This window comes from Coloeus monedula (assembly GCF_965178545.1).
Source record: "Coloeus monedula genome assembly, chromosome: 10".
In the NCBI taxonomy this organism is placed as follows: domain Eukaryota; kingdom Metazoa; phylum Chordata; class Aves; order Passeriformes; family Corvidae; genus Coloeus; species Coloeus monedula.
In genome coordinates, this window is record NC_138790.1 from 26,016,940 (window position 1) to 26,043,004 (window position 26,065).

Genomic DNA, 26,065 nt, shown 5'->3' on the forward strand with positions numbered 1-26,065 from the left:
TGCCTGCAGGTGCCCATCCCCTCAGCGAGGGCAGAAACGTGGCTTGAGCTGTGCAACACAGCTCCCTCAGCCTGGAATTGTGCTGCTGAGCTAACTCCCTTCGTGCCCTTTCACTTTTCCTCTGGAAGTTGCTGTTGTGCCATGGGCCAGGCCCCCTGAGCCCAGCCAGGTGTGTGGGTTGAAAGGGGCCTGTGCTGACCCCCAGACCGGAGCAGGGGAGTGGGGACACTGGGCTGAAGGCTGGGAACTGGGGCACTGGGGTGGGGCTTTCCCACATCCCCAGGCGCTGAAAAGCAGCTTCTCCCTTTCCTGCCTGCAGCCAAGCTTCTGCAGCGCTGCCATAGCTGGCCCATGCATTTTCTGGATATTGTGGAGCCTGACTGCTGCCTTGGGGGCTCCAAGCTGGGGTATACACCCTGCCCAGCAGCACTAACTCGGCACAGGCTGCCAGGGGTTCGGCTGCACAGGTGAGAAAGGGCAGGAGCTGCTGCTGCGCTCTCCTCAGCTGGCACGGCCGGATGCCTGGCACCTGGATGGAGTGAGGGCACGGCCAGGCTCTGCTCCTGCTCTGCTCCAGAGATGGGGTGTGTCGGGATGGCTGTGGGCAGGGGGATGCGGTGCCCTCAGGATGGGGGAGCCTGGAGCACCCCAGCCCGGACGTGGGGCTGGGATCTCTCTGGGGCTCACAGGTTGGTAAACAATCTTTACTCCTGGAAATTCCCAAGTGGTTTTCAGGGCCTGAGAAAAGTGATCCTTAATAGCTCCCCTTTAATCTGAACTTCTGGCCATTCCTGCCAAAGCCTTTGTTGACATTTTGTAACCTTTTTGTTTATAAATTTCCTTCCCTCCACCATGGGCTGCTCTGCGGAAACAGCTGTTCCACACAAACAGTTTTGCTATCTCTCGGGCTGAGTTATCTTACTGCCCCCAGATACAGGCCTGCTTAATAATTAATACATTTTTAAAATTTACTGGAATATTGTATGGATTCCTTTGGTGCACTGAAGGAATCCAACCCTGTGCTTGGACCGGAGCTGGGAGATGAGTGCTGTCTCCCGGCTGTGGGGCAGAGCCAGCTCCCAGGAAACTCTCATTCCTGCTGGAAGGTCACACATTCTTTTAAAGGTTGCCACTTCCTGCAGTTCTGGGGAACAGTTTTCAGCCGTGAAAAACCAGCGGATGTTTAAAAAAGCCACCAAGCCTAAGAGTCACCCAGTGCTGGGGTTTTCCAGCAGCTCCCGTGGCAGCTCCGCAGGCCCTCCTATGTCTGTTGGAAATGGCAAACACTGAGACAGCCACACCTGAAAGTGCTGTTGCCCACAAAAGAAACCCCGAGGGTGATCTGCTCTCCCCATGAGGAGCTTGGAGTGCCCCTGGGACAGATCGAGGGGTGCTGCCCTGCAAACCGAGGCAGCCCTGGCCGGGCTCGGCTGCCAACACCCAGCACAGCTCACGGGCGACATCAGAGCTGCCTCGGAAAACTGAACACATCAGTATTCCTCTTCCCTGGGCCGTTTTGACATGTTTTGAAGTGAGCTGCAAAGTTTTTACATTCATAGTTGCTATTCAGTATTTTGAGTTGAAATATTAATTTTTTTCACATTGAGTAGTGTTAAACCCAAAGTGCTGGAGCATGGCAGTGCTTCAAGCTGCTAACAACATTCTACTCTGAAATGTACCCATAAATAGGAAAGACTGGATGAATTATACTGTACAGTTCCATAAAACTGGCATAAACCCATAAGCAAAACTAACAGGGAAGAAAACCTCTCTTCAGCAAAGCTTATCTGAGTCCTTCAATTCTCATCTCCAAGTCTTTCCTTGTTTAACCCTGATATTAAAAGACCTTTGAAAGTTTACCTTTTTTTTCCCTTTCTTAAAATAGTACCAGTTCCGTGCAGTTTTGCAGAGTGAATGACAGAATTTTTCCTCTCTCATTGCATTTACTCCCCTGCTAGTGACAAATAATGGCAAAGCTGGGATTCAGCCTGGGTGGGGAAAAGCCAGCAGGGCAGTCAGAGCCACTGCTACCAGGCTGAAGCTGTCCCACGGCTGTCCCACAGAGGGACTGTCCCCACCCTCGGCTCAAAGCATCCCCTCAGCAGCCTGAGCACAGCAGCCTCCCCGCACGGCCGGTGAGGTGGTTCTGTTTCCTCCCCTTGATAAAGCATCGCACATTTTTGTGTTATCGCAGCGATTTCTGCCCCAGCGCAATGCAAAGCACGCCTCAGGAATGCGGCTCCAGGGAACGCTGGGTGCCTGCTGTGCATCCCCTCGGACAGACAGACAGACAGACACCGCTCCGGGCGCTGCCCCATCACCCGCACGGGCACAGGGACCGTCCTTGTCCCCGGGACCCCCAGCCCAGCCCGGCTGGAGCAGCCCCGGGCCTGGTCTGGGCTCTGCTTGGGATGGTTGGTTGGTTTGGCGTTTTTTAAATGTTAACTTCCTCAGCTGCCTGCAGGCACAGCAAACCAAGCTGCTGCGCTCTTCCCCCCGCCAGATTCCAGGCTCCAAGCAGGGTACGGCCCCAGCACACATCCTGCACCCACGCTGGCCCCCTCCGGCCGGGGCAGCTCCTGGGCTGATGAACAGATCCACTCGCTCTCCCGGCCTCTGTAACACAGCGTGAGTCTGACTACGAACGTTTAATCAAAGCAAATCCCCACGTGGTTTGCAATTTTTTTTTTTTAATTACAGTGTATCAGAATTATATTTTTAATGAATTGTACGATGCTGTGGTGATCCTCATCCACTTCCAAAGCTCCGGAGCACATATCTGCTCATTTTGCGATCTCCGGGGTTTTTTTAACCCTGCACAAACGTGCAGAGACAACAACCTGCCTGCAGAAACAGCACCTCGCCGGGGTGATGCCCACAGAAGGGCTCAGGCATTACGGGATCAGCGCCACCCGTCCCTGCTGGGACTGGGGGCCCAGCACTGTGTGGGGAATCCGTGTGGGAGCGCCCCGCTGGCCCCGTCCCCGTGCCAAGGCTGCTTCCAAATCCCATCAGTGCGGGTTTGGCGTGGAGGACGAGAGCCAGGGTGACCGCACAGCCTCGGGGCCGGCGGCTCACACTCACCCGTGAGCTTCACTCGGAGCAGAGTGCGGGCTATCGGCAGCTCCGAGCAGAGCCCACCCCTCCCGCAGCCCCTCTGAAGCGGAACCACCCCGATCCAACCCGTGGGCAAGTCCGGGAGGAGAGGAGGCACGAGAAGCCCCAACTGTTGCGAAGACGCAGGACGAAGTACAAGCTCCGCTATGGTTTTAATGCTGCTCTCCTCTCCTTTCTGGGGGTGGAACACAGCCCCGTGTTTGCCCTCGTTAAGGCGCTCCGACACACGCGGCACCCGGAGCGCCCCGGGCAGCGGGGCGGCCGCACCGGCACACGCCGTTCCCAGGAGCGGCACGCAGGATGCGGTGGGAAGGCACCGCGACGGAGGCTGGAGCCGCTCCACGCCTGGCGAGGAGACAGCTGGGCCTCCTCCGGACCAGCAGAAGCCGGGATGACTCAGCTCCCGGCGGCGCAGCGGGAGCCGCGCGTGGGGCTCCACGTGCCCCCGCAGCCCGCGGGGCTCGGCCCCACCTTGGTCCCCAGGTGAGGATCGCCGGCCCCGGGGCTCCGGCAGCGAGCCAAGGAGCTGGTGCCCGCAGCGCCGGGATGTGCTCGGCAGGCAGCAGCTCTGCCGAAGGCATTCCCAGCTTGGCACGGGACCTGTTCCCCAGGCAAGAAGAGACACGAAGCTGCTGACACGTTTCTTCCTGTTCCCATTGAAAACTGCGTCGGAGCAAGGCTGCGAGAAATCATGTGCTGGGTTTAACAGATTTCTCCCCAGAATGAGGTTTCGGCTCAGAAGGGGAGGATGGGAGGGTTTAAAAAATTCGTAGAAAATTCTGTTTGCCCGGGAGTACTGTCACAGCACACTCGGACAGGCTGCCAGGCCCCTCACCGACTCCTGGCCTGCAGCAGTCTGAGCTGGTGCTGCTTGGAAAGCAGTAGTTTGGTTTGTGTAATCATTAATATCCACTGCATCGGGAAAGGATTTCCAAATCAAGTACAAGAAAACGTTGCCCATCTGTCATGAGTGGGAACCTTCAAACTGCAGCATCACAAACTATTGCCCAGGACTGTGGAGGGAAAAAAAAGGAGAGAAGAAAAGAAGAAGGGGGAACGGGTTGGAAGTATGTCTTCCTTCCCTGCTGTTTGTCCGGCTGGCTGCAGGCTGGACGAACACCGACCTGCTGGGCAGAGTGGGGTGTGGGCACTGCCCCCGGGAGCAGGGCTGGGAGGTACCAGGGAGGGGAGCACTGCAAGGTGCTGCAGCAGGGAGAAATGCAAAATGCCAGGAAATATCCAGAGAAGAGGAAAGGCCCAGGTTCCAGCGGCAAATGTGGAATGACACGGGAGAGGCACGTGAAACACAGAGCAGGGTTCTGGCAGTTTCCAACACTGGGTGCTGCCTGTGGGTCGTTGGCTTTGCACCTTGCATGTTAGGGCATCTTGGGGTATGGGGCCGGCCCCATCCTATCCCAACCTGTCTGATCCCATCCCGTCTGATCCCATCCCGTCCTGTCCTGTCCCATCCCCACGGGAGGGTGGCAGCGCTCGGCCCCAAGCAGCCCCAGCGCTCTGGTGGCTCATGGCCCCCAGCTGCCCTGTTCACCCTGGGAGCAACTCAGGGCTGCAGGACCCCAGAGGTGGCTCAGGCTGCAGGGTGGGGCCCAGGGGAGCTGGTGGCAGCCCCACGGGGCTCAGCAGTGGGCGCTGGACATGACCCTCTCTTCCTTCCCACGAAAAACGAGGGGTTCTGCCGGCATCTGCCAAGCAGCAGAGCCGCGTGTGTGAACTCGCAGCTGGATTATGTTTTTGCTGCCCTGAAAGCAAAAGTGATGACTGAATTCTTGAGAAAGAAAACAGATTGGGAAACAGAAGATTGCTCAATGCACCTGCTGGTGAGTCAGAAAGCACAGGCCCAGCACGCTCCCTCAGCAGCGAGTGGCTGCACGACAGGGGTACCCGGAGGAGCCAGGAACGACCCTGGGGGACCACCCCTCCCTCATCTGGCAGAGAATTCACACACCAGGCTTGGCTCTGGCCTGAGCCACACCACTGCCGAGGGCAGGGAATTCTGACGGCACTGGGCTGGGTTTGGCACCCGAGTCCTGGCCAGGTACCCAGGGCCAGAGCTGCCCCAACCAGCAGCACCCTCCAGCCCCAGCCTGCCCTGGTGACACGGCCACTGCCAGGAAGGGGCCTGTCACGGATGGCTGTGGCTGGGGGGCTCGCAGGAACAGCTCAGCATTTCCTGCCCAGGGCCAGCAGTGATGGCAAACACCGCCCCAGCGGCGCCGCTGCCGGCAGCAGCTTCGCTACTGAGGGCGTCCGGCAGTGCCAGGCCAGCGCCCGTGTTTGCCAACACGGGTTACAGGAGGCTCCTCCAAAGGAAAATAACATGGAAAAACGACATGAGAGGGCGACCCAGACCCAGTGTGTGCATCTCACTGCAGAGACAGGTCCTCCAAACAGCACAGAGGTGTTTTAGAGAACAGACCAAAAGTGACTGATACTGGGTATGGGGAGAGGTCAATACAGGGAGGCAGCAGTGACCCTCGAGAGGGAATGTTGGTAGAGCCTCAGAGACCGCACCCCCCCCCCCCCCCCCCCCCAAAATTTTGTAGGGCAAGTTGGATTTTGTGAATTCCCTCCAGCTCTCTCCTGTGAGCTGCTCCTCTTCCCTGTCTGTACATCTATTTTCGGATGAAGTTTTCACTTCAGCACAGATGTTCAGAACCGGGTTTCATGCAGTAACGATCTGTTCACATCATTTTCCTCTGCACCAGAAACCACGAATTGAGGGGCTGGAGCCAGCAGCAGCTGTCAGAGCCGGTGAGTGACACTGGGCGTGTTTCCCCCTTTGCTTACGGCTGTGGATGCCATGGGCACGGTGACCACAGTCACAGGCCCCTTGGCCACCAACGTGTCGGGTTCTCCCTGGCAGCAGCCCGGGCTGTGGCACCGCTGCCACCCCTCAGGGCAGACCCGGCCCCCAGAGCGCCCGCTGTTAAATGTGTCTCTGCCCAAACAGCCGGCGAGCACCGGGCAGCAAAGGCGAATGCGGAAGGTGAGGGCCGGCATCGAAAAAAGGGTGTGGGAACGGGAGGGAAGGGACCAGCAGAGCCCCTCCGCGGTCACGGAGCTCAGTGCCCTGACACTGCCCCGAAGCACAGCCCTGGGCAGCTCCCCCGGGATGTGCCAGCGAGCACAGGAGCGCCGGGAGGGGCTCCCCGCTCCAGCCAGCGCCAGAACAAGGTTTTGTGGTTATCCCGCGGTGAGGGGCTGTGGGCGGGATGCAGCCGCTGTGTCCAGCCCTACCCGGACCAGCAGCTCCCTGCGCCCGGCCCCCGGCCGAGGTGGGTGCGTGGCCGCGGGAGCTCCCCCGACGCTGCACCAGCTCCTCCCTGCACACGCAGAAGCTCCAGACCCCTCCCGCAGCCCCGACTCGCCCCAACCCTTCCCTTTCCCCCGGCTGAGCCGCATCAAATCCCCACCCACCCTGGGGCCACTCAGCCCCAGCACCTGTGCCATTCTCCAAACTCCCTTCTCTCCCCTGCTCTCCCCGTGGTCCGGAGCTGCTGCAGCCCGTGGCACCCAGTGGTGGTGGCCCTGCCACGCTCCCGGCTCCGCGTTGTGCTGCGTGTCCCGGGCACTGCAGTGGGCAGAGCTGAGCCCTCCCGGCGCCTCTCCCCATGCCGAGCTGTGCCCAGCACATCGTGCCACCCACAGCTGGGACCACAGAGAGGGGTGTGATCGGCTCTGTTCGGGCAGGAAATACACTTTTTAAAAAATTACAACTAACATTTGGATGCAAAAACACCCTCAGAATTATTCTGTTTCTTCCGTCCTGCCACCATTTCCTGCCCAGGGAGCAGAGGTGATTCAAACTCTTTCCCAGGTTCCTGTTCCTCCCTCCCTGAGGGCCCAGAATCCCCCCCAGTTCAGAAAAGCCTCTCAGCTGCACACATAGGAGATCCTTGGAACAAAATTCTCTTATTTTGCTTTTCACAACTGATACAGCTCTCATTGCTGCCCCCGTGGCTGTCATTGTCCCGGCCCTGGCCAGCGAGGTGCCACATCCCAGAGGGTGGCAGGGACAGCGAGGTGCCACAGCCGCAGCTTCCCGAGCCGCTTTGGCAGCAGCTCCTTCTCGTGGCTCTGCTCAGCATCCGAGCTGCTGATTCCTCCCTCTGCAGCGACAGCCCCGCGGGGGCAGAGCTGCTGCTCGCCATCCTCTCACTCGCGGGAGCCCCGGCAGAGCCGGTGCCGCAGGACAGGAGGGCCGGAGGGTCCCTCAGGGCTGGGGGAGCCCCGGGATGGAGCCACCGCAGCCGCCCTCGAAGTCACAGAGGAAAATCGAGCTGGGCTATTTTTGCCGGTTCTGAACACTGGCACTGCTCGACGCGTTGTTTTTCCCTAGGCAGCTAAATGTGGGGATAAATGAAACGCTGGTGTCATCCTGAGCATGGGGGCAAAGGGCGTGCAGGGGAGTGGGTGCTCGGCCAGCAGGAATGGGATGTCCAGGTGTGCTGAGCTTGGAAATAGTGCCAAGAGACCTTGTCTGGGAAAGGCCAGCTAGTGGTGGGGGTCACAGGAGACACCCAGAATCCCCCTGGAAAAAACTGCCCTGCAGTGTTTTCTTTAATCAATTAAAGCTGTGATGTTGTGATCAAAAATTTTGATTATCAGTGATTTGTGGGAGACAGATGGAGCAACTGCAACACGTGGCAACAGGGCTCCCTCTAATGTCAGCCACTGCCTGGCTGCAGCCCACTCCCTGCTGCCCCATTCCCTGCACCTCCCTTCCCAGTTCCCTTTATTCCCTGTGTCCCCAGTTCCCTGCTTCCCCATTCCCTGCCCCTCCAAGTCTCTGCTCCCCGTTCCTTGTCCTCCAATTCCATGCTCCCCTCATTCCCTTCACTCTGACTTCCCTGCAGCCCCAGCTCCCTGTTCTCCATTTCCCTGATCATCCAGCTCCCTGCGCACCCAGTTCGCTGCTCCCCCATTCCCTGCATCCCCATTCCCCACTCCCCTGATTCCCTGTGCCCCCATTCCCCACACCTTCAGTTCCCTGTGTCCCCATTCCCTGCAGAGGGAGGGGCTGGGGGTCCCAGTGTGTCTCTGGATCTCAGAAGTGTTGCCACAGGAGGCTAACGGCAGCTGGGGCTGATCCAGAGCATCCCGGATTTGACAGGAATATCCCGAGCAGGCGGGATATTCACATTTTAATACACATCCTGCAGAGGGAACATGTGCTGGTGCAGAAAAGCCCCAGTACCAAATAAACTGTGGACAGTCCCACAAGTGCTCAGACACATTCAAGCCTACACAACCCCGTGGAGCCACTTTTAACCTAATAGAGGAAAAGATAATTAAGAAAGAGAACTTTCATTAGGGCAATTTCACTTTATTTTTTCCATACAGCAAGGTCAACTATAGCAGTAATAATAAAATAAGCATAAACCCAAATTGCAGCCCAGGACAGAGTACGTAACTGGAGCAACTACAAGCGAAAGTAAGTCTGTGGTTACGTAAGAGCAAACCCAAGCGCGCCCGTCCTTCCAGCAGATGAACCGGGGGCTGCACGAGTGCAACTCGTTAATTACTGATTAGTGTGAGCTCCGAGACCGGGCAGCCCGGCCCCCCGCCTGCTCCCAGCTTTGGCATACACAGGATGACCACGCTCCTGCAACGCTTTCCATGGAAAGGGAAGATCTCCCAGGTTGTTTTTCACCTGCTAAAAGAACAGGACCACTACAGCGAGAAAATAATCCCCTACCCTACAGCTACGGGTGCTGTTCCGTTTGCCTGTCCATGGTTGAACTCTGTGAACGTCAGTATTTGTTTTGAAGAATCTTTTTTTGTGAACAAGAAACCACTGAAATTGTCAGAAACTGGTTTGAATAGCATATATCTTTAATATATTTTGATACTTTAAACATGCAGTAGATTTTGAATAATGTACGGAATATCTGAGCCATGGTTCCCTGGATGGGCTGAAGTACCTGCTTTTTTTTTATTATTTTTTTTTTTTTAATTTTTTTTTTCATAATGATTTTCAGGCAGATTTGACCCAGTGGAGCTTCTGTCAGTCATGAGATCTCGGAAGGATGGCAGATCTTTCCAGCTGAAAAAATCCTGGCAAACTACAAGCTGTCCACATAAAGCAAAGCAACTTTTTGGAAGGGGGATGGAGTGCTAACTCTGTGCCACTTTTGCAAGCAATTTTGTTCAGCCTGTCATTTTATTTAGCCTTAACAAAACTCCTTGTAATTATAGACATTTTTATTCAAAATAAGATCTTACTATTATACAGGTTTCTCTCTTTTTTGACTATATACAGAAGTGCAAAAAGTCAACCTTCGCTCTCTACGTCCCAACTGCAGCATAATCAACCCTCAAGAGTTTGCACACACACACTAGAATTCTTGTTACGTAAACTTTGAGTATTTGGATTATCAACAAAAAGTCCCTTGATCTATTGATTATGCAGCTTATTTATAACAAGGCCTGATATTCAGGGATTTCAAAAAATATTTAAACAATATTTTAACATTTGAAATGGATACAGTAGAAAATAAATTTTATTCTAATATCTAGGAACTAGATTTTTTTTTCTCATAACTAATTACAAACAAAATAAATCATCAAAATATTACTCAATTGTCTGCCAGGATTGTTGCCATAGCAACAACTTAACTTCTTACTTAGCAATGATTATATAATTATAAGATATCCATATAAAAGATCTTTGTTCTTTAATGAAAACTAGACAAGAACTAACAATGACTGACATTCTTACATTGTCATATTAGATCAGTAAAATAGAAATCATTTAGTTAACAATAATACGAATACTCATAAGACACTACATGTAGATTCCAAACTGAGTATGTTATGAAGAAAACTACTTTTTTTTTTTGTATTTTGAAAAAGTCATCAGTAAACTCTAATAAAACAAAATTCTATAAACTGAAATGGTATCAACTGGTAATAGAAAATGAAAACGAGCTAATAAATGTAAGAAATAAAAACTAAACTTTTAACACGAAAAAAATAAGTAAATTCTCTATGGTAAGTCACTACAATTACATGTGAAGTCACCTATACTTTCTTAACACGATTGAAATTACATTGGTATGGGTTTTAACCCGTAATGTAATAATCTAAGGCTTTAATAGATGTACAGTACAATCAGGAAAATCAACACATCATTCTTATCTATAAAGCATCTCTCTCAAGCATAAAAACTCGCAGTAAACTCGGAGTATGGCGAGTTCTAGAACCGAACCCGCGCCTCTCCCTCCCCTGCCCACCCGGGGCCTGGCCCCAGGCAGCCCCTGGCTGAACAGAGCAAAAATATCCTTTACTGGCTGCAACATCCAAACCACAAAAAGAATTCCTTTGGATGAATCCATTCTTAAAACTTGAATGCACATCTATTTGTTTGTTTTTATTTTGTAAAGGCTTTCTAAGGCTATAAGCAGTTAATCTGAACAAAAAAAATCACATATAAAACTCACCCGAGTATTAACCCACCCAATTTCTACACTAATTAACATCTCATTTGTCCTATTTTGGTTTGTCATGCATCTGCTGTCAGTGCTTCTGCGTCTTTGTTTAGAGTCACCGCGGACGCGGGACTTGATGAATTAAAGTGAAACCCATCTCTGCGAAACATTTATAGTCCTTGTGACTTGTGACAGAGGCTATAAATAGAGCAAAAGAAGTTCCTCAAACATTTGTTACTGTGTCTCAGAAATGGCTTTTCCCTTTCGCAGCTCATGTTATACAGTAAATATGCATAAATATGACCTACAACGCCTTGGAGAGTTTATAGATAATATTGTCCGTAAGGGTTATGCACAGCTGGAGCATCTCTCTGGTGCTGCCCACTGGCTGTGAGGAGCAATTGGCCATTTCTGAGACAGCTTTGGTTTGAAACAGAATGGTGCCCTTTGACTGATCAGTACTCATCAAGTCAGTGAAAACGTGGTTCTGAAAATAACACTGTGGAAATAATACTCTGATGGATGTACAGTCTATGGCACTTCATGAGAATCCTTAACAACATGGTACTTAAAGCCATTGATGTGCTTTAAAATATACACAGTTGTGGTTTTGCTTGGCACATTCATCTCTGTCAGATTCCTCTCTTCTCATTTCTTACAATCTATTACATTAAAAATATTACTCTTAAACAAAAAATTACTGTGCATGCACGCCCTCATCTATAATGGCAATTTTAAATACAAGGTGCACCTTTGTTATTTGTAAACCTTGAAAGAAATAAACTTACTTTAAAAAATTATATCTTGGTCTACAGACGTACCAATACATAATAGATTTCTGGTTACAGCATCGTCGGCCTTTCCGGGGTGACGTCCGTGATTGTGGGGAGCAGGCCCCGGATGCATCTTCCCCCGGGCACTGCGTGCCGGGAAAGGCGGACGATGCTGCAGGTTTAGACAATAAGATCACCTCAGCACAAATATCAATTCAATGTACAAAGTATATAGGCAACAGTGTGCAGTGGAGTCCCACGGTCTCGCTTCATCTCGTTAACATGCAATGTGTGATGTCACTGCTGAGGGGTTCCCAGTGCTGCTGGACAGTATTTACATACACTATGGCTAATGAGCTCGGCCTCTTCCCACCCAAATCCGGCCTCTTCGCCTTGGATCCCATCTGGGAAGGGAAGGGAAGAGCACAAAGTGTTCTCGGCACAGCCAGGACTTGGTGTCAGACCACAGCAGCCCCAGTTTTATATGGCACAGGGGGCTGTGTCCCCGCAGGAACCCGCCGGCAGCAGGAGCATCCCATCCCATCCCATCCCATCCCATCCCATCCCATCCCATCCCATCCCATCCCATCCCATCCCATCCCATCCCATCCCATGCCGTCCCACCCTCAGCAATCCACTCTCCCTGCATCACTCCAGCAGTTTAACAACATTTATGCTCAGCTGAAAGGAGCAGCTCTGATTGCAAACCCACTGTGGCCAAAGGGTCAATCCCCACCCTCAGAAAAAATTCCATTATGGCCAAGGCATTCCATAAAAACTTGGCAGAAGTGGGGCACAGGAGAGAGGAAGGTAACACAAATGAAGAGCTGTCCTGGGGTGGGATGGCTGCGGGGGGGGGGATCTCACAACAACAGGAGAATTATGAATTTCCAAACCCAGGAAATGCTGGGGTTCCAAATTTTGGGATTTAAAAGCCGTTCTTTCTGAAGAGAACTTGATGGAATCATCTTCCCCCTCTATCTGCCCCTCAACTCAGGTCACTGCTGGGGCCACCATAGACAGAACACAACCTCTGTGAACCCTGGTTTTGCTGGGTGGGCATGTACCAAACTAACACATGATGTGGCCACTGTTACCCCTGGGATCTCTCCTCAGAGAGGAATGGCCCCTCAGGGGGGACAGAGCCTCTGCCCCTGTAGCTTACTGGTTTTCTTAGAAAGTAAAAACATTCTGTCCCTTACAGCAACAAATTACACACATAAGAGTAAGAAAAAATACAGCAACAACACATTGGGAACTTACTGTTTGATGACCAAATGTCTACATCTGTGTAACATACTTGTGGCTAGTCAGATGTTCGGCAGATATTATGGGTATCTACAGGTAAGAAATATAAACAATGAGTAACACGTGCAGTGAGCCCACCCAGAGACACAGCATTTGCTAGAGAGTATCAGTCTGGGAGAATCAGCTGTGAGTTGGTGGATTTTACATCATAACTATAAGTTAAAGTCGACTGAAGTGCTACAATAGCAACTTAGAACTGGAAAACATTGGGTTAAGTACTACTGGACAAATATAAATAAGTATTATTGGTTGTTCAGGAAATAGGAGAAGTTAACACCTACGAGACATGCAGTGCAGTAATTGAAAATAGCCCTTTTTGTTGGCCTACACAAAATCCTGTGTTTTCAGTGTCTCAGATGATGAATTCTACAGGGGCCTCATTTCAGTGTGATTTTGTGAAGTGTTCACTGCTGTCACTGTCCGGGGTTTTGAATGCCAAACCTACAATGCCCTGAGCTTGATTTTCATGGCTGGTGAAAATCCCTGTTTGAGAAGAGCTCTTGCCCTTCCCACAGTGGCTGCAGCACCACGCGGAGCAGCCAGCAAGCAAAGCCTCCCCAAGCAGGGAAACAATTCCCAAAATGCTCGGCTGCACAAACAGGACTGAGCACATGGCTCCCCTCAAGTGCCCATCAGCTCAGTTTCCCGTTTAAAAAGCCAGGATCACACTGGGAGCCAATTTCCAGCAGTGCCACTAACAGGTGACACTGCACCCTGGCCATGGGTGGCGGAGGCACCGCAGCCCTGCAGCGCCCGGGGGGAGCAGCTGTGCCCAGGCACAGGGAATTGTGCTGAGGCCTAGGACACAAAACGGATTTGCACGATCCCAAACATCTGTGGCACTTGGGAAGACCCTTTTTCCTGATGGGCACCAAGGCTGGCCTGTGAATCTGCCCAGTAAAGAGAACGGGGAGCTTCTTCTCAACTAACTCATTGGCAGGTCCTGCAGTTGTTTTTCCACCCGTGTGCCCTCTCCTTCCCTGGCAGCTCACACATCACAGCATCGCCAACTCCACAGAAATGGGCTTGGAGCAGAATGAAGCTTCTCATACCATGTTTTCCTACTGCTGCAGGACAGGCTGCGGCACCCGACTGGAGCAGCATCAGGGATAGTGCTGTCGAACAGACCAGGGACCTTCAGCACCGATGCAGGAAGATGAAGGGCCAGATCTTTAGCCTTTGGCATGCAGGCACATGGCATCAGGTGGCATTAAATACCTTCAGCATTGCTCACATGGTATATACATATATGGGTATATATGTATATATGGAGGTTTGGCTGCAGAACTGCACTAAGTGTTATGAGGCTCTGGGGAGGAAAGGCATGAAATGACCAGATTCTACAGCAGAAAGTTTTCCCTGTGATCTATCTGGGAAGTGCATGGTTACTAACAGAGATGATTTAAAAAGAATGACTTTTTCTTTGGCTTGTCTTGTTCTCACAACCCTCAGGACATGCACAGGATACAGAGACACTGAAAGTAACTGGTGCAATAAATTGCAGTATTAAGAGACTTTGGGCATACAGGAGGTTGCTTGCTGAGGTGGCACATATGCAGAGGTAGTCCCACCTATGAATTAGCTTTTCAAAACACCAATTCTTAGGCCAAGTTTAAAGCCCTGAGTGGCCTGTTCATTCAGCAAACATTTCTCATGAGAAGAATGTGCTACCTGCTGAGCAGACTAACCTGGGTTGGTTTTGGAATTCTACAATATCCAGGTCCCTTTGGAGGCTCGGGATGTACACGCCTAGCTGTCACTGCAATGGTGTCATTTGGGAATTGTATTTTTCAGAGATGAGGAAGCAGACAGGTTAACGAGGGGTGTACAGCTGGGGCAGCACAAAATGGTAGTGCTCGACAGGTAAAGGTGCAAAGGCTCAAAGCCAAAGGCCCTGGGGCTCGCTCTGCAGTGCTGGGTGTCCTGAGGCCGCAGGAGCTGGCACCACCCTTCCCACGCACAGAGGGGCACGGGCTCAGGGCCTGAGGAGCCACCTGCCCTGAGCCAGGAGCCGAGTGCCTCAGGTAAGCCTGCCTGAACACTGACATTTACCTGCACAGCTCGTCCCACACACAGGACCACACCTGCACAACGCTGAGGAGAACCTGGAGTTCCCTTTTCTACGGGACACACGTGTGATCCCACCGAAGCAAGACCTGCGTATCAGACCAGAACTGACGGCTTCATGGCATGGGCAACTAACTGCCCAGTAAATCTCAAAAAATAATTTGCTTTTAGAAGAGGAACAGAAGGCTCTTTAAAACGTTTTTATTGTTGCACTTTCAGCCAGGTGTTGTACAGAAGTCTGCCCTTCTGACAGCGTCCTGTGCTCAGGTGCAGCTCCAGCAGCTCCTCTGGCCCAGGGACTCATCTTTAGAGCATTGGTTCTGGCTTTCCTGGGAGGACTTCTAATCACTTACGTGGTAAAGCATTACTCTCATATTCCTGAAATACATCCAAACACGGCAATGACTGCGGTGGGTATTGAGAAATAAACCCAGACTCTAATGGGAATTTTCTTAACTGAGCTCTGTTCAAAGCAATGGGCCATTCCAAAAAGAGAATCACAAGGCTGGAACAAAGGCTTCAAGAAAGTTTCTGTGTGGCCCATGCTCACGGGGTTTTGTTTTATGCTTGGAAGAGGAGAGTCAGAGCATGTTTGGACTGCTAAACTCAGACTGTAAGAACCTGCAACCCCTCTGCACAAAGACTCCCCTGGCTTTGCCTGAGTTCTGCAATGAAAGGAGCTGTTGGCTCCACAGAAATGGAAATAAATCATGGGCTTGTGTATTATCCCTTGCTCTTTGCATCCCTGAGAGCAGAAATAAGCAGCATGGCCCATAAATGTCAAGACTGAGTCAGAAACTCTATTGTCAATTATTTTTAGCATCAGAAATGGAACTGCAGCACCTTTGGAGCATGGCTAAGGGCTGATTAAGCTGTGCTGCAGCTCTTTGAGAGAATGTGTAGGCCAACAAGAGGTCAGATCCAAACCCCCATGCTCATTAAAGCACCGATTTCGAGTTGTCTGTAAGGAACAAAGCTGTAAATTAGCAAACCTGGTTGGCTGTGGCTGTTGCAGCGAAGGGAACACTTGTGGCAGATGTTGTTGCTGCAGACACAGTGGCTGGCGTAGCACCGTGCACCATGGGAACTTTCGGAAGGAAAATCAAATAAGCAAACATACAGAAGAGTGTAGCAGTATGGGACCAGAGCGACACGTGGGAGGGTCATTGAGCGTGGTTTACCACAGCGAGAAGCCCGAGACATCATTGCCAGAGCGTGACATGCAACCACAGTGCAAAGCAGGACAACATTCCGGGCGGGAGGGGAGGGAGATGAAAGAGAAAAAAAAATGGGAAAATGCTCGTTACCATCAAATCAAGAAAATCGACACAAACAAGCTTAACCATTTCAATATGAAAAACAACAGGAGAGTTTTTTCAATGCCCTTATATTTACAAATTTTTGTCTTTTAAAAATTCAACCCAAATATTTACTGCTAACAGAAATTAATCTTGCAGAAGGACAGAATACAGCTACATGGCTATGGTAAGATACAGTCTTTAGTTAACACAAGATAGTTTCTAAACACTGGAACTCATAGTCCAGTCAAAATCCACCAAGGAACAATGTGCAATTAAAAACTGCTGTACAAAATTAACATCTACGTGTCCATGTCAATTAAATAAAACAATCACATTTAATTGACAGGTGTTAGTGCAGGAGGCTCGGGGAGACAGACTGGCACGAGGGCTGTACGTTAAATCTAGCAGTGGATTTTGAGGGTCTGTGAGCTGCACCACAGGTTTAAGATAATCAAGAAACAAAGCTGGCACCTACCAACACTTGTAGCGGGTGTCATGCACAATATTGAGCCTGCTCATCATGCATTGCAACAGGAAGGTGGATTTGGAAAGGGAAAAGAATTAAAACAACCCATCACACGCGTAATTATAAATTTCATTTGAACAAAGAAGAAAAATTGTTATTATGGGCACAGTAGCATGTAACTGTCAGCACAATCAAACCATACAATAGCACAGTGATCCATTAGAACGAGGCCTCGGGGACAGGGCAGCGGATGGAGCTGTGTGGGGACTGTGCTGGCCCCAGCGCATGGCCACAAAAACCTTCCTCAGCTTTAACTCAGAACTCCCTAAACCTTTTTCCCTTCTGACACAAGCCTTGTCGTGGTCCTTTCCCTGCTCTTCTCAGATCAAAACCCCTGCCTAGTGCCTGCGGTCCCCGGTGCGAGGCCAGTGGGACCAGGCCCAGCTGTCCCTGTCCCTGTGCCCGCTCAGGAAGTGCTGCGCACAGCTGGACCCATCCAGGCAGATGGATGGCAGAGGTGATAGAGCCTCTCCCTCTCCCTCTCCCTCTCCCTCTCCCTCTCCCTCTCCCTCTCCCTCTCCCTCTCCTCTCCTCGGGCAGTGATCCCGACTGTCCCCTGCTCTGGCCACTCCACACGCGACCCAGAGCAGTGGCTGAATGGTCACCGTGCCCTGTGCAGCTCATGGTGACACCTCAGAGCACCTGTTCAGCCTTTTGTTCTACACTGCAGGATGTATTTTAAGATGCTGCTGCCTAGGTTCACAGCCCCAACTCCCTTCAGACTACACAAGAAAGCACCTGGAGAGTTCTGCCCTGCAACCAGCGCCAGGAGCAGGAAGGTGTTTTTAGGATCATTCTGGTATCATTTTTAAGCATCACCAAGTTGGCAATTCTCTCTACGTTACACAGCAAAATGCCTTCCACCAGAGTGATCTCACTATCTTCTATTTTTACTTCCAAGATGATAAATATATACTGATCTTCCAGAATATCAATTTTAAATAAATTATTTACTTTTTAATTTAACAAATAACATTAACACTGTTCATGATGGTTGACACAGCAGAAACTGAAATAAACTCTGAAATCTGGGAATGAGGTTGCAATCGAAATGGAAACATCCTAGCAGGCTGCCAGAGGCAGCCAGGCAATGCTGCCTCCTTGACATCCCGTGACTGTAATGGGGACAGGAAACGGCTCCAGCCGGTGCCAAGCGTTGGAGGGGATGCACACCCTCAGAGCATTTAACTATGCAGGGAAGAAGTCGGTCAGTTTAATTACTGCTGGGGCCAAGGTTATTCTCTGTCACTGCTGTATCTGTAAGGCAACAAAGGCAAGGGCATCATCACATTTCCTAATTAATCCTCTATTTCTGTGTCATAGAAGAGACTGAGAATGTTCGCAAAGAAAGCATAAAGGAAGGGCACCTCTCCTGACCTCCCCAGGCACAAGTCATGGCTGAAGCCAATGGGATCACTTGCAAGATTAAAAAACGGAGCAGAATTTGGCTAAAAACTACAAACAGTAAGCAAAACAGCTTTCTCAGTCCCTCCTACGGGCTCTCAGTGGCATTAATGGGGGTGCAGAGAAGAAGCTCTGAGCTGTGCCTCTGCAGCAGTGCCCTGGTCACACAGCTGTACACCTCTACGAGAGCTGCAATGGTACATCGCTCCCTGCACAACTGTATCTACATCCTACACATGAGCTGGGTATTTATAACAACTCTGAAATATCCCTGTAAAGCTTTTCAATTAAAAGCTCCAAATTTCAGTCTGAATTATCGTCATTAACATTATGACCAGTGCACACAGTTTTTGAAAGGGAACTGAAGCAAATGAACATGAGGCAGAAAGTAGAACACTTGCTGGGGTGGCATAATGCCCAAACACAGACATGCTATATGACCCTCTTACCAGTAATAAAAATAATTCTTGCTATGATCTTAATATTCAGCTTGACTTCAGAAGCTTTGACTGACTAATGAGAACACATGAATAATGAATGTGCACTTTCAATGTTCCCTGGCTGTTCGGCACAAAGCAGAATTTTAATTTGAGGATGTTCTGACTTAAATGACCATAACTTCACAACCAGATTATTTCTGTGGTGCAATAAAGCTATTTTTATAAATATTCTATGTTTACTGTTGTTTTAATTATTTTTTTCTCTTTTCTCCCTTGTATTATTCCCCTCAGTCTATTTCTTCTGCCCAATCTACTAAAGCCTAATTAAAAACAACATTCCAGACAGCACAAGCACTCCCATGGAGGTGAGCAGTGGTGTGTGACCTTTCCCTCCCCAATGTTTTGGGGGAGAGCAGTGGTTTTGCACAGGCCCAGCAGCCCCAGAGAGTCTCTGGTGCTGAAGCTGCAGCAATTGAACAAATATGCAACGGGTTAATACGATGCAGAGGTAGCTGCAGCCTTTCCATGCTGGCTACGGGGTTCAGCTGCCAGCTGCAATCCTGCCCCTTGCAGCTGCATCACGACATCAGCTCCTGGGAGCATCCTGCCAACCTCTGGAGGATATCGCTTCTCAAAGACACTCTGGTCACCTGGGAGACACCCCCGGGGCAGAACAGCTGCACCCGCACACCGAGGAGACAGGCGGCTGAGGCCCAGCATGGTCACAGGCCCTGGGGCAGGATGTCACTCAGCTGCCCACAGGAGCTCTCTCCAGCCAGCTCCCAGTCGCTGCAGGCCATGGAGCAGATAAAGGTCCGAGGACCGGAGCTCTGCGCGTCCGCAGCGGGAGGTTCACCGCGTCTGCCGAGGTGTCCCGAGCTGGCAGCCAGGACCCAGGGACCAAACCGAGCTGGGAACACCACCAAGGCATGCAGAGCCTCCTGACTCGCCTGACTAACTCGCTCATTCCAACAGCACAAATGGTCCTGGTTCTTTCTTGCGACACCCCTAAACTCCCCTCTCAGTCTGGGGACAGCTCCCAGCAGCCAAGGTTTCGGGGACACCTCAAGAGGGGAGCTGTGCACAGAGGGAGCTCTAGCTGAGAGAGGTGATACGAGTGTCTGAAGAACATTTAATCACTTAAGGCATGCTGGAGTGCAGTGTCCATTCCCAGGCATGGATGATCCCTGGATGTGCTTCACATCTCTGGCACACAGCCAGCCAGAACAATGCCTGGCAATTCAAAAGAGGTATCTTGAGGTTTCTGGAATATCAGTGGGAGAACATGAGAAGTGAAGTGCCCTGCAGAGAGGAGGGTCCTGCACAGATCCCCCACAGGGAACCAACCCTGGGCACACCCACCCTGTGCAGGTTCTGCAGGCGTCCTGCCCTCCAACCGTCCTGCATACCCTGCCTGGAGCAACTAGGAACACAAATGAGCACTTACACCTTGGGTGTCTGAACCTGAAAAACATCACTTTAATTCAGATCCCACTGAGCTGACCTGCCCCTGCTCCGTGGCCGTGGAGCTGGAGGCACCCACGCTCAGTGCTCTCCGTTGCTTCGTAGGGACAGATGGAGAAACTCTACTTCCAGGTGACTGTGCCCAAACAGGAACTGATCCCAGTTCATCTGAAGTGGGAAAAACTAAAAAGGGCACGGTGGCAAAGACATTTTTCAAACTGTTTGGAAAGTACTGGATTACTGGAAAGCTCAAACTGCCGCTATCTGAAAAACATAAAGAGAGAATTTATAATAGCTCATGCTAAAAACTCCCTTACTTCTCTTGTGCAAAATATACTAAACTTGAGTGGTCAGGAAAGGTCTAATGAAACCTCAAGAACCACTGCCAAGCTCCTGGAGGTTTCAGTGTGGATCTGCTGGAGGAAGAGCTGAGGTAAGGTGTGTGGAAGAGCCAATGAGAAAGACCCCAGTCAATGATGAGGTGCAAATGGGGTCTGGCATATATAAACCACAACCCCAGCTCCTGAGTTTGAAGGGGGAGCTCAAAGGTAGCTCCAGCACTTCCAGAAACCACCCAGCCCCTTGCTGCTTTCATGGAAGCTGGAAAGTTGCAGTTCATGGACTCCACTGGTTATGCTGTGCCAAAAGAGATCTGTGAATTGTTTAACATTCACAGGAAGGACTCTGAGTCTTTCTGGATGGGGCTCTGAGCAATCTGATTTATTGGAAGGTGTTCCCCCGTGGCAGGGGGTTTGGAATGAGGTGGTCTTTAGGTCCTTCCCAACCCAAACCATTCTGTGGTTCCATAAGTCCATGATCACATATACATTTTTATATGGATTTTAATATGTGGGCTAGAGATCTGACCTACAGCTTACTCAACCCACCTTGCTATTGTCTCCAGCAAGCTTTGTAACATTTACTGATACATTTCACTGGCTGCAATGCATTTTTGCATTATTAAAATGCACTAGATCATGAAACTGATTTTGGTGACATTTAAAGTACACAAGTAGGTTGTATGCCAGATCAAGACAGAATAGTAAAGGGCATTATACTGAACTCCTGGGAACATACTTGCCAAAAATGTTTAGGATAAAATCCTTTAAATTTTTGGGCAAAGACTGATGAGCCATATTTCTTCCCCTTCCCAGTCTGCATGATGAAGGGCTGTCCTCACAGACTCTTTCCCATTTTTGTACAGGTCTATCAGCTGGGCTCTGCACACCTCCTGGAATGCTGGTGCTGCTTTAGTGTGGGTTCAGGTGTAACAAACAATCTCAGCTGTGCCATTAAGGGCAGAAGTTCCCGGGACATACTAGATATCATTTCTCATGCAGTGCCATTGGCAGAACCAAAGCATATATTCCAACTTTATGTCCCATCACTAGTCCTCCGAAGGGATTTCTGCTTGGTACATAGAACAGGCATCAACTCTTCAGCAATTACACCAGGCCAAGTGTAGAGCTGATCACTCTTGGCTGAGAACAAGCACTTGGCTTTACTCAGTCCAAGACCAGCCCTGAGACATCAGTGGTAGAGGCCCAAACTGTGACTCCTTGTGTAGGTTTGTGATTCTCCACCTGTGACACTGCCTGTGCCTCCTGGGATCACTGCACCTTGTTGAAATCAACCCCTTTGAGTGTGTGACTCGGAGCCACCACTGCCAAGGCTAAGGGGTCTTACAGAGAAAAAAGCACAACAGCTTAGGGATGAGGAAGGAAGAGCAGTTAATCCAGGGAAAGAGGAAGGACAGAGGAGATTTAAAATTCTGATTTAGGGTGACAGAGCATGACGCTGATTTTGTGTTAGACTGGAAAACACCCACCCAGCTTCCGCAAGGAGCAGAGAGAAGGCAGCGTTCCCACAGGCAGCCCCTCCTCTGCCCACGGGCACGGGGCACTGCTGTGCCATGGGCCGGAGGGGCTGCCTGTGCAGCACCAGCGGCCTCCAGCACACACCGCGTTTGCCACCAGCAACAAACAGCTGTTTCCTGCTGTGCTTTTTCCAGAACTCCCCCTTCTCCCTCCCCTGAAAAGGCACCAGTGAAGCACTTACCTGGTGGGAGAAAGGCTGTATGCTGCTGTAACTGCATGTTGGCAAGAGCTTGCTGGTATTGGAAGATACCAGTGTTAAAGACTGCGGTGGCACCATTGGTTTTTTCAAGCGCAGGCCTCTTTGGTAAGGGGGGAAGTACAGCTTGAGGAATTCCCTGAATGGTGGATGGGTATAAAAATAAAGTCCAGTAACAAAAAGAAAAAAAAAAAAAAGGGGTGGGGTGGGGTGTGGAGTAGGATGGGAGGGAGGGAGGGGAAAAAGGGAGGAGAAAAGGAGAGAGAAAAAGGAAAAAAAGAAAAATCAGTAGAAGGCAAAATAACCAGGCAGCACCATGTTTCTCCATGAGCAAGCAAGCGGCATAGCACACTGAACTACCAAATAAAAGGCGAGGGAACAGCTTTCCAGGGAGCACTATTTGCCTACCATTACAGCGGCACAGGGACTGGCGGGACAGCCGCTATGGGCACCGGCATCAGTACCACGCTACGGGAAAGCTTCGGGCTGGGTCAGGAGCGAGGCTATTGGGGAAGCAGCACTGCTAGCTCCATGAGGATCACACGTAGAAGCCATGTTAATAGTCACCGTCCGGAGCGGATGGCGGGGCCGTGGTGACACCCCAGTCCCTGGGCCCCAGCGCTGCCCGGGCATGCAGAGCGCGCGCCGCATGCTGGCCCCGGCCGCCAACGCGCCACGAAGCCATGCCAACGCCCCTGCGCCGGCACCCGGGAGGGACGGGAGGGGATGGGGACAGGAGGGCAGGGGACGGGACGGGAAGGGGCCGGCGGGCGCGGGGGCGGCAGGGGCTGCAGGGAGGGCGCCCAGCCTGGCCCGGCCGCCCACACGCCCTTTGCCGGGGACGTGGGGAGGGAAACCGGGATGTTCCATTTCTACACATTAACCCCAAACTCGACTCTACGATACAGCTACATGCCAAGCTAAAAGGTGAAAGGTCATAGTACCAGGTCAAAGGTTGCCTCGAGGGGTCGCTTCAGTGATTTGACAGCCGACTGAGTCTTAATTAGCAGGCAGCGAGCACATGATGGCAATGGCCAGTGGGGTCAAGCGCATTAACATAAACAGCAAGCAGAGGTGCGTCATGGGGGCAGCAGTGCATTTGGGGAGGTGAGAAAAAACAAATAAAAACAAATCACCGGATGCCGTGTACAACGGTAACAAGACTAGGCATGCATGGGGGGCCGACGGGCAGGGCAGCGGGGCAGCAGGGGGGGCCCACGGCCGCCCCCACCCTGGCCCCCACCGGGCGGGGCACGGGGCTCACAGCCGCGCAGAACCGGCAAAGGGGCTCCCACCACCGGCCGCCGGCTCCCTGCCCGTGTCGGACCCCGCCGGGAGACCGTGGCCACCGCCTCGCCCTGCCGGCCCTGCCTCCCCCGCTGTGCTCTGCTTCCCACACCCACGGGCTCAGCACAGGCGGGACCCTCCGCCACCACAGCCCCCCGGTGCTGCCCTCGCCTTGCCAGCAAACCAGCTCCTCAGTGGACCCAGATGTGGCTGCTACAGCTACGGGCCTGCACTAGCGCGCGGGAGAGCCACCGCCAGCCCGCGGGAACACAGGATGGGGACAGCAGTAACACGGTCAGATCCACTTCAAACTACACCTCTACAGACATGGACTTACAGAAACTAAATATGGATTTATCTATCTGTGCAGCTGGATAGATACACATCTGCCACACACAGACATACAGCCAACCAGATGCACACACAGAGGTACACACAGGCACTCTGTACATCAGCAGGCAAAATTAGTCAAACACCTCAGTGGTCTGGAACTACTTCAGAGCAAATCTGGCATCACATGCTGAGAAAGCTCACTGCACTGTGTAGTGACCAGGGTCCCCAAGCACACGCACCCTCCTTAGCAAGGACAAACACGCATCCACCACTGCCTCTCCTCAACATACGTCTACGTCCAGAAGTGTTCCCACACTCACCATGGCAGCTGCAGTCGCTGCTGCTTGGGCAGCTGCAGCTTGGTTAACCTGGTACTGGGCAGCCTTGATCTTGGCTTGCAGGTGTGCAGGAGGGTGAAAATATTTGCACTTTTCCCGGGAGCATCTCCCTTTGATGTAATCCATGCAGACGGTGACTGTGTTGTCGTTGGTGTCGATCATGGCGCTGTCGGCGGGGTGAGCGAACCGGCAGTCGTTCTCTCCCCTGTTGCAGTTCCCGCGCTGGTACTCTCGACATACCTGTGACACAGAAAAGAAAGTCACTTAGTTTTGGTGATGGGTGTTGCAGGCACGGCTTGGAGCAGAGACAAGCTTTCTGAAAGCCTGCGAGAGCATCATGAGGATGGGGGCCTCGCCCAGGTGGTGCACTGCAGTGGGATGGAGGGCTCAGGGACCTGGCAGCAGAGACTGGGTTCTCCAGAGCCAATTCTGATGTCAAGGAGCATGAAACCCCACCGTGATCAAAGCCAAGCACATAGGAGGTATCATTCTGGCTCCACTTAGCCACCCATGGGGGCTGTTTCTGTCTCCTGAAATGTACCACGGCGGCTCTCAGACACCACCCAAGCACCCCAAGGTGCTCGGCCATGCCCGGCTGTGACCTGGCTGTGCTGAGTCACCACACTCGATGTGCTCATTACAGTGAGTGGGCAGTGTGTGATCGCCCCCACAGAGCCCTACTGGGTGGGCACTCTGTGTCCATGTGCCCCCATGATCCAGGTGCCTGCCAGGGAACAGCAACCTGCAGCCCACAGTGGTGGCACAGCCCCTGTGCTGCCCAGCCATCCCCCCGAGCAACCACGGGAGGTGGGAAACAGCAGCGGCCACAGCCGGAGAGGCCCCTGCTCCCGCTGTCACACGCCAGCAGCCAGACAGAGCTGGAGGGTCAGACGCTGCAGCTGCCTGGGTGACAGCCCCTGCGGTGTCCCGTGGGCTCCAGCCGTCCCCGAGCCTGCACACAAGCCCAGGTGCCGGCCACTCCAGCACTGCAGACACGGGCTCTGTCACCAGTGTGACACACACCGGCCCCCTCTCCACACATGCAAGGCCTGTGTCTGACAGACTGATGTGGGCTCCTGTCACGGTCAGCTCTCCCCAGTGTGCTTAGCATTCCAGTTTTCCAAAGGCCATAGGAAATGAAGGGACAAAAGCAACCGGGTCAGCATAAAAATAAAAGCCTTTAGTAGATGGAATGTCCTGTTCAAGGTGGGTGCCTGTGAGCTTGGATCATCAGTATTTCCTCAAGGACCTTGGCTCCAATCCCTTCAATAACCCAAATTTGGTGGTGGTCTGGTTTCCCTTCGCACCAGTCCTCTGGCTGCTGTTTAACCCTCGTGCCACTTCCAGTGCCACCTGCCCATCCTCTACAGTTATGAACTGACCCAGCTGCAGGACCAGGACCAGGTCAGGTGTGAAAACATTTGTCCAGGGTCATTCCTGCATGATCCTGTTAATAGGCTTGTTCCATGTGGTGACCGACTCTGGGTGTGTATTTGCAGCAGAGCCACATGAGCTGGGCCCAGCCCCTGCTCATCCTGTGCCTCTCGTGCTCAGGGCTTGCAGAACGGATTCTGCAGCATGCTGGAAACAGCTCAGGCAAATTCCTCAGCTGGAAAATAACCACCGGCCTGCCAGGTAATCCTGCAGCCAGATCCCTTCCCTGGCCCAGTCCCCTGCAGTGACACATGCCAGCCAGCACGACACAGGGAGGGCTAGGGAAGAAGGTTCTCTTTCATTATCTAGGAACACTTCCTGGGTCATAAACCAGTGTCCTCTACCCAAACAAAGGCCTCCCACATGGACAGAAATGTATAGTTTCCTTTGATTATTTGCAGTTCTAGCTGTAAACTGAACCCTTTTCTTCCAAAGATGAAGAAAAGGATGAACCAAAGGCAGCTGACTGTCTTTGCTCCTTGTCTTGTATTGGTGGTCCACTAAACCAAGGTCTCAAGACCACTCCGTGTGTAAGCAAGAACTACTCCATTAATAACAGAAATGATATGTACAAACCCATATAAGTGCACGTATACATAAAAGCATCTATATATAGAGAGAGAGAGTACATCCAGAGAAGAACTAATTTTGTCCCAGTTAAAAACCAAAGAAGAATGACCAGAACACTGCAATAGGCAGATAGAGATAACCTTTGGCATGTCCAGGTAAGTTTTCTGAGCTGTCACACA

At 51.7% G+C, this 26,065-nt stretch overlaps 1 protein-coding gene across 8 annotated transcripts in view; it reads right to left on the reverse strand.

Moving 5' to 3' along the window:
* Positions 1-8,443: 8,443 nt before the first annotated feature.
* Positions 8,444-26,065, reverse strand: part of MBNL1 (muscleblind like splicing regulator 1) — a 73,966-nt gene continuing 56,344 nt past the window's right edge. For 5 of the 8 annotated variants that reach the window (XM_082288105.1, XM_082288110.1, XM_082288111.1 and 2 more), the window contains 5 exons: positions 23,865-24,122; positions 21,910-22,063; positions 15,709-15,803; positions 12,605-12,679; positions 8,444-11,745 (listed from right to left, as the gene is read on the reverse strand). In XM_082288105.1, the coding sequence (XP_082144231.1) occupies positions 12,623-12,679; positions 15,709-15,803; positions 21,910-22,063; positions 23,865-24,122 (564 nt within the window). In that variant the 3' untranslated portion in view covers positions 8,444-11,745; positions 12,605-12,622. Of the gene's footprint in view, positions 11,746-12,604; positions 12,680-13,747; positions 15,095-15,708; positions 15,804-16,492; positions 16,529-21,909; positions 22,064-23,864; positions 24,123-26,065 lie in introns of those variants that run through there. The other 3 variants (XM_082288112.1, XM_082288108.1, XM_082288107.1) reach the window with 3 other exon arrangements.